Source organism: Crinia signifera, chromosome 4 (genome assembly GCF_055691185.1).
Source record: "Crinia signifera chromosome 4, ASM5569118v1, whole genome shotgun sequence".
Classification (NCBI taxonomy): Eukaryota; Metazoa; Chordata; class Amphibia; order Anura; family Myobatrachidae; genus Crinia; species Crinia signifera.
Window position 1 is genome coordinate 258,023,746 of NC_139220.1, and position 14,279 is coordinate 258,038,024.

The 14,279-nt window shown below is 43.1% G+C and overlaps 1 protein-coding gene across 1 annotated transcript; it reads right to left on the minus strand.

Moving 5' to 3' along the window:
• Positions 1 to 3,434: 3,434 nt before the first annotated feature.
• PARP16 (poly(ADP-ribose) polymerase family member 16) lies at positions 3,435 to 13,971 on the minus strand. Its single transcript, XM_083184317.1, has 7 exons — positions 13,847 to 13,971; positions 11,687 to 11,875; positions 9,920 to 10,057; positions 8,694 to 8,900; positions 7,638 to 7,809; positions 7,136 to 7,280; positions 3,435 to 4,787 (listed from the first exon to the last, which is right to left on the minus strand). The coding sequence occupies exons 2-7, from the start codon at positions 11,837 to 11,839 to the stop codon at positions 4,646 to 4,648; spliced, it is 957 nt and encodes a 318-aa protein (XP_083040443.1). The 5' UTR covers positions 11,840 to 11,875; positions 13,847 to 13,971; the 3' UTR covers positions 3,435 to 4,645.
• Between the last annotated feature and the right edge of the window lie 308 nt (positions 13,972 to 14,279).

A 14,279-nucleotide genomic window follows, 5' to 3' on the forward strand; every position in this document is an offset into this window, starting at 1 on the left:
GATTCATTTTTAGAAAATTTAAAATCTATTATTATATTACTTTTAATAATAATCAGTGGCATGTTTTGCATTGAATATGACCTTCTGAATGCAAACACTACTGGAGGTTTCCCTGATAAATTTAGAAAAGAAAAATGAATGTGTGGAGGTTTGTCTGTGGGGTTTATATGTACAACACTAAGTATTTGCTACATAACAGTATCACCTCCAGTTCTTATATATAGCACAGTCTGTAGTAAGTTATACAGCAGATACTGCCATCTTCTTTGGGCTGCTTGTACCAAGACTTCTGTGTACAAACAGCTTCAACATTATTACCAAGTTGGTACCAGCTACAGGGAAGCAGTCTGCTCTGCTATCAGCCAGGTGACACGCAGAGGGTCATGAATATACAGAGGATTGTGTACCCACTAACGCATAGTTTCCTACCCTCCTGCATTCTGCAGGAGACTCCCTGAAATAACAGCAATCTCCCTCTCTCCCTCATTAATTAGCAATCTCCCTCATTTCACCTAGCCCACATTACACTGTTACATTATGGGAAAAAAAGGAATGAGAGATAGATACATTTACATTGAATCATCAGCACCATTTCCCAGCACTTTAGCAAGTATAGTAGCTCTTACTAACTGCTTTGGGGCTCATCTACATTTGTCATTTCACAAGATTCTCATCTACATTTGTCATTTCACAAGATTCCTCTCAGATGTAGCAGTACACACCCACGCTTCTAGGTGCCATGTTCACAACCTCTTTGCACAATCTCTCCATATATGGGACTAGACACACCCTTTGGGTGGAGCATGACACACCCCCTCAATGGGGCGCTGTGCAAAATTCAACCACCAACTATAATCTCCCTGAAACTAGTTTTCAAAAGTAGGCAAGTATGCACTAACATTGGCAGGAACTACAGGAAAAGTAAATGCTACATACATGCTAATAAAACGTGTATACAGCATATACTTACAGACAGGGCAGCAGAGATATCTTGGGGACCCTGCTGTTAAAAGGGGTGTGGCCAAACATAGGTACATGGTTAATATTATCGTTCACAAACTGATCCCTGAGAAATGAGTACGTATCACTATAAAGTAGCAGTGCACATCAAGGGGAGGGGCATTGCTCCACCTACAGTACATGGCTGCTTCCGGCCCTTAGACAAGCCTGGATCTGTGTAATTAGTATCCACTACCACCCCACCGCCCCCATCTCAGCAACCTTTCCTATCCCAGAAGGGGAAGGTGTTAGATTTTTAGATTGGTTTTGCCGTGTAAAGCATTGGTGCTTTAATTAAAAGAAAACTGGGAGAGTTCGCACAAAATCTCCCACTTTCTGCTTCTTGCAGGTTACGACGTTCCCCCCATAGTCTAACAAGAGTTCTTATTTCCAACCCTCAAGTACTCCCAACAGTTCATGCTTTGAGGATTTGGGTCTGTGGCAACAGGTGGGATAATTATTGACCCAGCAATATAGATGAACTCACCTGCGCATGACTTGGCATTGCTGGTACTTGATAAGTGGAGCTGAGAACCCATGATGTATTTCATATAGGCGCAGAGCCACCGCTGGATTTACTATATTTATATATTTCAGGCCTTTTATAACTTGGGAACAGTCAATACATGTACAGTAATATTGACCTTTTCTCAGATCCTCACAGACTGTGAAGCCCCGTAAACACTATGGTGAAAAATGCAGAAAGTATGCACGATAACAATATCATCAATGATATAGTGCATATTGTTAAGTGTGTACCAACAATAATGATGTGCTCTCCCGTTGATCATTATCAACCTCCTTTCTCATCTGTACGCGCAGTCCAATGTTGCCTTTGTCGTTTATGACTAGGTGTATGTTGTTCAGTGTGTATGAACAATAAAGATAGATTTTTCATAAAACAAGATGGTCAGTAGTAAAGCAAACACTATCTTTATCATTTAAAATCGTTCAGTGCGTATGCTCTATATCGTTCATTCTGTAGCTCTGGAGAGTTAAAGGGAAACCGTTAAGGATTTGGTTAGCTGCTTTTATCGCATAGTGGAGGTCATTCTGGTTGACTCCCAAAGCTGCAAATTTCGGGTGACGTTTTCATGGGGACGCCCATGAAATGCTGGGCGATCCCATGGGCGCGACCCGTGTCCACTGCCCCACACCCGCAATGCTCTGTGCGAACGGGCCAGCGACTATACAAGTCGCAGCATCTGTTCGCAAACGGCGTCTGCACATGTGATGCGCAGTAGCAAAACATCGCTCCCCCGTGCGAACAAGCGGGGAAGCATGAGGATCAGAATGACCTCCAGTATGTATGCAGGTGAACTCTAACCTGCCTGCAATTGATGGTCTTTGGTTCATAATGTTTTTCTGACAGTATAATTATGGGAAAATGTCCTCACTTTGTTATGCCCTTGTTATTGTACCTGTCTTGTTTGTAATATTAGTTTTATTGTTGTTTTTAAAATGAAAATATATTGTTCGGTAATAAATTCAATTTAAAATACATAAGACAGTGCTTGTTTTTTGTTTTTCTTTTAAACTGTCAGTTGTGGGCTGTGATATCTGGGGGGGGGGGTTCTGAAATGTTATACTTAAAAATGTGAACTCTACCATCAAATGTAAAAAAATGTGTTCACAATATACATCTATTCTCCATGCGCTAAAATCGCAAGCCCCACGTGACTCCGTAGTGCAGATCATCTTTGTGTATGACTTGTTCTTTACTGTGCATAAGGATATGAACAAAACAGTGTAAATAGGATGCACAAGCAGCTTTTGTTGATTAAAATGATATGCAGCATGTCTATATATGTAAATAGGATACACAAGCATCTATTGTTGATTAAAATGATATGTGGCATGTCTAAATATGTAAATAGGTCGCATAAGCCTATATTGTTGATTAAAATGATATGCGGCATGTCTAGATATGTAAATAGGACGCACAAGCAGCTTCTGTTGATTAAATTGATATGTGGCATGTCGATCTATGTCAATAGGATGCACAAGCAGCTTCTGCTGATTAAAATATGTGGCATGTGTGCAACCATGGCTGTATCTGCCTACAAAATGCTATGATACAATGTTTTATTGGACAATAGTGTAACTTAGCATTTCATATTCAGAGAAAGCCGTGGTTGCACACAAACTATAGGCATGCTTTATATCATTTTAATCAACAAAAGCTGCTTGTGCATTTATTTACACTGTTTTATGCACCGCAACAGAAAGAAAAGTTGTTTACAAAAGACGTTCTGCACTACCAAGTCAGGCCATGGCATGGTGCGCCTAAAAGGGCTGTTTGAGATGCAAGAATGCTAGATGTATGTGGACACATCAGTATTCTATCCCTGTGCATGGATGATATGATAAGTTTATATTCTGGAGCATATGTTGGGCCCTTTTCCAGGTAATAAATACAAACACTAAAAGTAGAATTGTTGCTCAGGTCCATTGGTTTTATTGAACAATCATAATATTGCGGATTAAAAATGACTATTAAATATTAACAGGATATATTTCCCTTTTTGCGGGAATATAAATGTTATTTTAAAAAAGTGAACTCATCTCTAGATCTTCCCGGTCAAATATTAACGTACGGGTTACTTCAGTTTTCATTGATTTTTCCATGTGTGGTGTCTAGCAGGTCCGGACGTAGTGAGGAGCCAGACATGATGAATGCAAACAACGTTTAAGTGTGAAAATTTATGTTGGCTTACACTCTATTTTGTCTGATGTGTGCATAGGACAAATAACATAGGTATAGTGTTAAGGAGCAGACAGACGGAATGAGGACTGGCATTTAAGTAACTGTACTATCCCTTTTCATTACATAGAAAACACAAATGCTCTGTATCAGCCTGGAGATGGGGAAGCCCTGAGGGGCAGACGTATTAAGCCTGGTGAAGTAATACAGTGGCAGGTGACAACATACCAGCCAATTAGCTCCTTACTCATTTTTCAAACCTATCCTACAACTTAACAGGTAGGAGCTGATTGGCTGGGGCGCTATCACTGCCCACTTTATCACTTCACCTGGCTTAATAAATCTGCCCCTAAGCCCATTAGAAAACAGGTAGAGCAGTTCATTATCACCATCGACTCCCTCCAACCTGAGATGGTTCTAGATCTAGAATATACAAGTTATAAAAGAATGCCATTAATGTTCAATGTTCCAATGTCTACATTGGGGAATGATGGCTACTCTTAGTAACTAGCCAAGGATACTTGCAGCTACAGGCTACAGGTCCCTTCCCACCACTTTATATTTACTGAACATTGTTATTTATATATTGTACAGAAGTGTTAAGTACTTTTAGAGAGTGCTGTTCTCCATGTCTATTTCAGGAGCAAGCCTTCATATATTAACATTATAAATCTTCTCGAGTAAGCCGGTGAGGCGGTACCGAATCCGTATTCATCCGTTAGATTAGTACGCTCTGGGGGATTTTCTGTAGGAATAGTGACGACAGGAAGAGTACACAGCTGTCAGATACCAGCTCGTGTTTGCCCTGTGCAGGATCATTGGTGACAGTCTGTGAATCAGCTGGAATGACTTTTCACTTGACAAGGCAAGCAGCAAAGGGCCCGTGGCTGTGGCACGAGTGCATGGTTAAGGCTTGCGGTGCAGTTTGTAAAAGAGAAGAGATCAAGGCCTCCAGCTAAGGAGCTTGTTCCAGTGATGTGTAAAAGTCTTAGAGTTGCTTAAACCAATGAGAATTAGTACAAACAGGTACAGTGTCATCAGGATGGCAAAACGGTGGCTTGAGAACCAGGTCGGCTTTTTGGATCTACGTTGAAGAGGTAAGAGATACAATAAAAAAAAAAATTAAACACAACAATACTTTAAAGACAAACACAGTATATCTCCAAACAAAGAGGGTCTGATAGGGCGCTCCCACTTGAGATATGGCGAACTTCAATGTCGGTAGGTCTTGGATACCTCAAAACGAGAAGAATAAACAAATCGCAGCATTCATAGTGTAGATATTAAGATGAACTATATAATGCAAAATTCTACGGTCAATCTATATTCTCCGTACCGCAGATGAGCCTTCCCTTAGGCCACAAGATATTTCGTATGATATCGTCTGATATAAGTATGGTTTCCTTTTTCCTCTGCTCGTATACCTCGGTTTAAAAATTCGTGTCTGGCCTTATCATCAAGGCTATTTGTGTCGCTTATCGGACAGTCAGAGGGATAATTTCTCAGGGGGTTCCCGGGTTCCACCAAAGAAATAAATTCCGTCCCAAAATAGCCTCAGATGGTATATTGAAAAGTCCAGTCCAACGGCCTTTATGTCCTTAAAATAAACACCAACGCGTTTCTGCTTGATCCCAAGCCTTCCTCAGGGTGTGCCTGTGCAGTATATCTCCAATAGATTCTTATAAACGGTCACTTACGAATCACTAAATATATAGAATTCTGGGTACTTCTGTACTTTCACGGCGCCAGCATGGCACCGCGCGTCAGAGTTCGCTCGCCCACGCTGCGGGCTCGGTGGCTCGCTACGCTCGCCACGCTAATTAAAATCAACTCCATGCCAACATGGATAGTGGAGGTATGAACTATCCATGTTGGCATGGCGTTAACTTAGTTTATTTTACTTAGTTAGTGGCGAGCGTAACCCGGAAGTACGCGCGGCGCCATGCTGGCGCCGTGAAAGTAAAGAAGTACCGAATTCTGCCAGATACTGCCCTAGTTAATTAAGCAATAAGGCAGTAAAGAATGAAAAGTCTGCACAGTCGGATGGGGCGAGTAAGCATATGTGGCCTGCTAAGGACCGAGCACCCATGTGTCTACTCTAGCAGAAGGAGATGAGACCATGGGGTGTAGCAGGTGTAGGTGTTCTAGTGTTCATTCTAGCACCCGCCATCTTTGAAAACCCATGCAGTTCCTGTTCCCTGCCTGGGGTGTCGCTGTATGCTGTGGTGTTTCTAGCATAGGTCTGGTTTGCATATGTGTTAATATACAGACCACACTGTGCTAGAAGCACTACAGCATACAGTAATACCCCACAGGCAGGGAAGAAGAACTGCATGGGTTTTCAAAGATGGCGGGTGCTAGAATGAACACTATGTTCCTTGCTGTTTGGAGGGTCATTCTGCATCTTTCCTCCACAAAAGCCCTTTAATTATCCATAATAATCCTGAGCTGGCAGAGTTTGTGCTTTTAAAGGGACCATTTTGTCTAATTATGCTGCACTGAATATGTAATAGAAAGCATCACACACAACCAAAAACAAGTATTCACTTGATAGTAAGTGAAGCCATGTTAGGTGAAGAGAGCAAAGCATAGAGAAATATGGGAACATTTTACTGAAACGTGTGTTATTAAGGATTTTGGAGGTAGACCTGTGATGTGACGCATACACTTTGCACAGAGCAACCCTCCCGATTCCCTGCTGAGCACCCCTCCCGATTCCCTGCACAGAGCATCCCTCCCGATTCGCCGCACAGAGCACCCCTCCCGATTCGCCGAACAGAGCACCCCTCCCGTTTCCCCGCAAAGAACACCTCTCCCGTTTCCCCGCACAGAACACCCCTCCCAATTCTCCGCACAGAGCACCCCTCCCGATTCCCCGCACAGAGCACCCCTCCCGATTCCCCGCACAGAGCAACCCTCCCGATTCCCTGCAGAGCACCCCTCCCGATTCCCTGCACAGAGCACCCCTCCCAATTCCTCGCACAGAGCACCCCTCCCAATTCCCCGCACAGAGCACCTCTCCCGATTCCCTACACAGAGCACCTCTCCCGATTCCTCGCACAGAGCACCCCTCCCAATTCCCCGCACAGAGCACCTCTCCCGATTCCCTGCACAAAGCACCTCTCCCGATTCCCTACACAGAGCACCTCTCCCGATTCCCTGCACAAAGCACCTCTCCCGATTCCCTACACAGAGCACCTCTTCCGATTCCCTGCATAGAGCACCTCTCCCCAATTCCCCACACAGATCACCTCTTACGATTCCCTGCACAGAGCACCTCTTACAATTCCTCATCTCTCCAAACACGTATGCCCTGATACACTGTGCACAAAGCAGCTGGCACCTATGTCTAATTTCTACGCTTAAGAAATGTCCTCCAGAATGAATATAAGACAGTGGAGAGATGACTGCTACATTCACTGCTCTACTCACCTTCTCTGAGGCTGCTGCTGAGAATACACCAGGAGATATTTCACCCGTAATAACTGGTTATTGGTCACCACAAAGTATTTCTGCGGAACTTCTCCCCCTTCACTATTCCTTGCTCTGGCTCGTTTACGATCTATTTCACATGAATCTGAAATGCATGGGCAATATATAAAAATATTCCATAAATACAGTATCACCATGATTACCACAAGGAATGCAGCGACATTTCTCAGGAGATCCTAAGTTACAGTTTTCGAGAACTAAAGTAGATGAAGACTACACTGTACTATAATTTCTGGTGCTGCAAGTATGTTTTTATTGTACGCCAACATCACATTGAGATATAGAGATATATATATATATATATATATATATATACACATACACACACACACACACACACACACACACACACATATATATATATACATATAGAATGATTTACTTCTATACAACAGTTCCTTTATAGTTCGCTACAATGGAAAGGCTGGCTAATGTGTCTCACCTTTCTTCTTGGCCTGGCACTTAACATCTGGATGATCGATCATCTCACATATTGCAACACAGCTCAGTACCGGTCCCAATATACTATGGGACCACCCTTGTCCATGGGGACTATAGAGAAGGGCCAGGCTCAGATCACTGGTCAGGTACGTTCCTTCTCCAAATAAAGAAGTCTGTAGGAAAGGAAGCATCAGAAGCTTTTGACTAGGTCTCTTACACTGCACTAAAACAACAACCGAAAGGTAATTCACCAAAGGGCCAAATAGTCAATAATCCATTCCCCACTATATAGAATGCAGGAGAAGTATTGCATCCCTCCCAAGTAGGGAACCTTAAACCTCTGACACTGATCAATTTGGTTACATTTTAGAAAATGAAAAGCCACCACCTTGCTAGTTACAGTAACTTTGTCAGCACACATGTTTTATTCGTATTCCCAAACAGGACACACAGAACATGTAGCGTGTGACACACAGGCCACACAGAACATGTAGCATGTGACACACAGGCCACACAGAACATGTAGTGTGACAAAAAAGGCCACACAGAACATGTAATGTGTGACAAAAAAGGCCACACAGAACTTGTAGCTTGTCACAAACAAGGTCAAACAGAACATATAGCGTGACACACAGGCCACACACAACATATAACATGTGACAAAAAAAGGCCACACAGAACTTGTAATGTGTGACACACAGAAAATGTAGCATGTGACATGTAGGCAAATGTACCATGTAGGCTACAGACCATGAACCACATTACATGTTGGTTACAGGGCATGAACCGCATGACCGCAAGCTACATGAACTGTGTGACACACAGGATATAGAACATGAACCGTGACACACAGGATATAGAACATGAACCGTGTGACACACAGGATATAGAACATGAACCGTGTGACACACAGGATATAGAACATAAACCGTGTAACACACAGGCTACAGAACATGCAGCATATATACAAACCCCAGATCATGTAATGCATTATGCATGTGTTGCAGATGTTCCCATGCGACGTGCTTTATGCATCACGCTTGTTACCATATCGCACCTTGTTCAGGTGGCAGTGCAGGCCATTGTGCAGTATAGAGTGGAAGTTCTCCAGGCGGCTGCCATGCAAGGCATACATCACGTCCCTCTCCCCACGCGTCTCCTGGAACTGGGTGCGCAGCTTCTCGCAGTATTCTATTTCAAACAGGAAGTCAGGAGTGGGCAAAGCAAGACTGGGAGAGCCTAGCAAGGCTTGGAATTCCTCAAACTAAAACAACAAGGGAGGGGCAGCCTTAACTCAAAGGCTGGGGTAAGTTTCCAATATGGTTAGTACAAACATAGTATTGCCTGCTGGTAAGGTTACTAATTAGTAATCAACACCTTACAAAAAGTCAAGACCTAAGATAAGTCAGCTTGCCAGAACACATCGATACAAACAGACAGGACAAATACTCACTGGCCATAAAGACTAAACAAAGCTACGTATTTTGCTATTTGTACTTATTCAAAAAAAAAAAAAAAACAAGGCTTGCGACATAGAAGAACTCAAGGAAACCTAGCACCCAAATGCACGGGAAACAAAGGATGTCTGATACTGGCTGATCAAGAAGATGTCCACTGTGTCTGTTGGGCTTAAGTGGGAAACCACAGCTATATATTTATACTCTGGTCCTTATAAATGTACCTACAATTGGGGTGTGAGGAATGTAGCTATGATTGATGCATCATACACTTTTCTATGATTGAGGTAGTATTTATGTATTACCAGGGCAATTATTATTTATTACAACCAGAGCAATAGTTAAATATTTATGATTGGAGTAGTAGCTATATTATGAAGGGAACATTAGTTTCTGCATTTATTATTTATGGGGCAACAGTTGTGGTGGCAATAAAAGGGCAAGCATACACTTCCTCGTATGTGCGTGATATAAATCTAAAAGTGCCAGCTCTCAGTGCATGCTGTTACTTGTGGTACCACAACAGTTTACTTGGACAGTATCACCATGGTACTCGAGTAACAGTAAAGTCACAGATGTAGTCAGCAGAGGACCGATACTCTCTAGGTGCGAGATTCCCATACTTTATTTGGGCCCCAGAGGACCAAGTATGATGCCGTTAGCTGGGCTGTTACAAATTACATGGGTACAACTCATTTATAAAAATACTTTCCACTTGAAAGTTAGTTAATAGTGTTACATAGTCAGTAAAATAGCTGCTATATGGAATAGCAAGATGTGGGCATTCTGTAGCATCCAGTGACACGTTCAGTAACGATAATCTTACCTTCTCTTTCTTAAGGCATTTGATAGTGAATAGTTTCTCTGATAAAATCCATCTTAGCAGGTCAAGGCTTTTTTCATCTATTTTTGACATGTTTTGGATGATCTCCGGCAAATCAGGCAAGGTGTTTGCATCCGCAATCTATGAGATACATAGCAGATTTAATATAATGGTTTACGCACATCATGGGAGGGACTGAGTACTGATTTTGGGAGAGTTTATAAGCCTCAAGTAAACTGACAAGAATACAAAACAAACCAAACCAGCAATGTTTCTCCTAAAGGGACTCTACATGTTGAGCGCAGGAAAGCAAATATATAAACCATGTGTTTTTATGCTGAGATGAGTCTCCTTCTGCACCCTCCCTCCAATTCTATGTGACAGAGGGAGAAGGAAGACAGGTTTCAGCACACACTTGTTATAGGTAACAACTCTACTGATTAAGTGGCTGATCCAGCAGATACTGTCAGGGAAAGCCTTTCTGCAAGCAATTGTTATGACTTGTACAGGGCTAAATAAAGAAAACCCCAGATTTAAAAGATTACAAAAATAAAAATAAAAGACATTTTAAATGGGATTCCAAAATATAGGAAGTTATTCAGACCTGGTTCTGCACATGTGTACTATGAGCTATATGCATGCGCACTTATCGATTATCGCCTTGCCTGCTAATTTGCAGTTGTGCGTTCAGGTCTGAATAACCCCCATAGTGCATAATCTAAAAGTGCATGGAATACAGTTTATTTTCTGTTGGCTGTGAATAGGATATCGTCCAGATGGTAGACTTCATTTGTGATCCATATTTGTAGTAAATTTCTGCCGGTCATTTCCGGCGTTGTCACTGCAATTTCTTGATGAAGCTGACTTTTATATTTACGTTTACAAGCAGAAGCTTATATATGCCGGTTTCTTGCCGGTTCGACCTGGTAATTGGTGCGATGTGAAAGGGGTTACCGGTTACAGCTAACCAGTAGCAACACGGCAATACGAACTGGGTAGAAATAAGGGTTCTTACTGGTTCGTTGCCGTGTTGATGTGCAGTGTGAACGGGTTAATCGGGTCGACCCGTTTCCCGTTCACTCTATACAGGAGGCAGCACCATTTCTAAGCTCTGCCTCCTCCCCCGCCCCCCGATGACACTCTGCCGCTCCCCCACATGACTTCAGCAATACTGCCGGTTCGCTTATGCCAGTGGTCAGGGAACTCGGTCCTCATTACACCACGCAGTGCATGTTTTGCAGGTCACCTCACAGAATCACAAGTGAAATAATTAACTCCACCCTTGGACCTTATAAAATGTGTCTGTGAGTAATTATTACACCTGTGGGGTTACCAGCAAAACATGCACTGTGTGGGGTAATGAGGACAGAGTTCCCTGACCACTGGTTTATGCGATCTGAACAGACTGCGCATGCAGGATCGCATCGGGACTGAACCGTTTCGAAGTACCGGTGCGATCCTGCATTTGCAGTCTGAAAGCAGTATTCCTTACTGGGCAGAAAGCAATCCTCATCAGCTTCATGAAAGGTGAGGGCTAGAAACATAAAAACCATGAATGAACTGAAGACTGCTATATGATCACATCAAAACCAATTGAAAATAAACTGTGTTCCACAGACTTTTAGATTATGTACTACAATTCTGTTTGGTTAACTTTGAAAATCTTGCCTCCCCCTTTATTTCATTGTAATTAGATAATTGAAGAAAATCTGTGTTTCATATACAAGCGTAGACCTTGACAATTTTTATATTTATAATATATTTACCCACCAAGGCATCAAAATCTTTATACTCCTCAGTGGCATAGAAGGTAGGAAATGGCCTTAATACAGAGTCTCTTTTGTAGCTTTTTAAGGCAGAAATGAAGAGGCTGCATTTCAAATCCGCTGCTAATGGATCCCTGGCAATGACGTGCTCCACCATTGCTGTATCACAACTTCTGCGGACACCCGACTTACTCTGCAGAGAGAAGTAATACAACTGTTACACATCTCCAGAATCCGCATGCGAATATAGGGGGTTCTCCTCTATTTGTATTTTGGACTATGCCAGGGTTGCCTACCCTCCCGGAATGGCCGTGAGGCTCCCGGAAATCGAATTGCGGGATTTGCAGTACCGGGGGCAGGGCTTGATGATGTCTACATCAGGCCATGCCCCCCCGCCCCCCCCCAAAGTGTTGCTGACAGTCTCCACTCTGGGCTTCTCCCGGAGAGGAGACTTTAAAAGTAGGCAACCCTGGACTATGCTGCAGCACCACCTCTGCAACTGCCACTGGCGAGGAAGTCCAGGAACAGAACATTTTGTACCCAATGGGTCATATTGGAGGGTACGATACTGAATGTTTAAACTGCCCCCTTTGGTAGGTGCAAAGGCAGCCCACTGCAACTGCATCATCGTGACAGAGACTCATGCTCAACAGATCCACTTGATATGGAAATTTTATGTGAATAACATCATCAAGCCAGTGTGGAGTGGGTGGCAGCAGTGACACATGGCTGACACATGACACATGCCTACTCTCCCCAGAATATCCAGGAGAGAAGTCTAAGTAAGCAAGTATGAACTGTAAGCTCCTTTAGGGATTCGATATGAAGGCGGGTGGCAGGAGGGCTGGCTGGCGGGCGGCAGTAGTCAGCGGGGACGGCAGAATTAAAAAAACAACATGTCAAAACACTGATTGGTTGAGAGAGCGTTCTCTCAGCCGATCAGCAGCCGCTTGAGTGTGAGGCCTCTGATTGCTTTTTTCAAATTCTGCCACCCACCGCTGACTGCTAGCTCCACTACACCGACGCCTGCCAGCCCTCCTTCAGCACCCAATGGCGTGCGACATTGGGTGCTGGAAAAAAGCACTTAAGATGCGATCGGATTTTGCACTACATCCAATCGCACAAGTGTATGGGGACCTTAACTATAGATCATGCAATCTGTCTGGCGTAACTATTCACACAGCAATGTGAAAATAAGGGCCTGATTCAGATATGCATACAATAAGTAATCTCAGCTGCGATTTACCAGCAGCTGTGCAAAAATATGAAAAAGAATGTGTATTTCTAGACCCAATTACTAATAGACTAGATGACACTGATAAATTTGATGTGTGACATTTGTACATCTGTATGCAAAGGATTTGGAATGCGTATACGAAATGCTATGATGTAACTTCATTTCAAGCCAAGTTCTGTAATGCTTCATCTCGACTTTGTATGGATTTTGGGCAGATAAAGCCACAGCCCAGGTTCTGTAGTAAGCTACAATTTAAGTGGTGCATCTGTGAGGCAAATAAGAGGCATACTTTCAAAAGATGCCACACTATTTTGGAGTGGCTCAGTCTCAGCGGGTATTTTGCACCGTATTGTGTAGAGATGTGTATACATGCTACGAGAGGTGTGTGCGTGTGTGTTTTAAATGGAAAACCAATCTTTACTTTCCCACTATATTTATTTCTATCATGCTGATCCTGCCATATTTTATTTTGGTACTTCCTCATCTTTGCGGCCACAGTTTACACTACAGAACTTAGGTAGCGTAACCCGCACCACCCTGGGTCCACGCCCCATTCCTGTGTACACACCACCATCTATTACCTTTAGTAAAGTTGTGGTGAGCGAAGAGGATCGAGACACCGAGCCCGATGTGTGGCGAGGGGACAATGGTGCTATTCTGAAAGCGGCTAACGTAACTGGCGTAAGCTGTGGCCGCAAAGATGAGGAAGACCATTATACCATTCACATTAAGTGCTCATTAAGACTAGTCTGAGATGCACAATATTAGGGTGTACAGTATGTGCTTCTTGTGTCTTACAACTTATTTGATACGAAAAGCTCCTTGTGCTACACCTAATACATAAAGAGCCTATATGATACTAGCCCCTACGACCACTGTATCCACCCCATGCATTACTTACTCTCCTCCGAGCCAGCCTGTCCTTACCTGCTTTCCCTTTTCTTATTGACAATCTATGGAGTTCCATGCTCACTTCCGCCCTTCTGACGTGTCCGTTTGGTGTTTAGCTGCCCTCTGCACTGCCTGACACATTCTATGCAGCCCAGTATTTCTGGCCGGCACAGGCGGGGCAGGGGCATACCTCCTTGGGGCTTGAAAAGCACAACTGACTGGGAGTTGTAGTTTTAATTGCAAACACCCACATGTCATGTACTGTGCTGTGTGAATTCCTCACTATGTAGCCTGTCTAGAAATGAATGCACGCTAGTGTGTACACTAGTTACACCTTTCATAAACAAACTTCTGTTTGCAGACATCTGTTGTGCAATTGTACAAATAATTTGTTCATTTGTCTTTTTTATTTAATAACTGATTGCCGACAGCATTTTTTTTATTTCTTGTTTGTTTTTATTCAAGATCG

Bases quoted from the DNA above. Each gene is read 5' to 3' on its own strand.
- PARP16 (XM_083184317.1), bottom strand. From the start codon at position 11,839: ATGGTGGAGCACGTCATTGCCAGGGATCCATTAGCAGCGGATTTGAAA. The intron at 8,901-9,919 runs GTAAGATTATCG...TTGTTGTTTTAG, and splicing joins AATGCCTTAAGAAAGAGAAG to TTTGAGGAATTCCAAGCCTT. The intron at 7,281-7,637 runs GTGAGACACATT...CATGCATTTCAG, and splicing joins GTGCCAGGCCAAGAAGAAAG to ATTCATGTGAAATAGATCGT.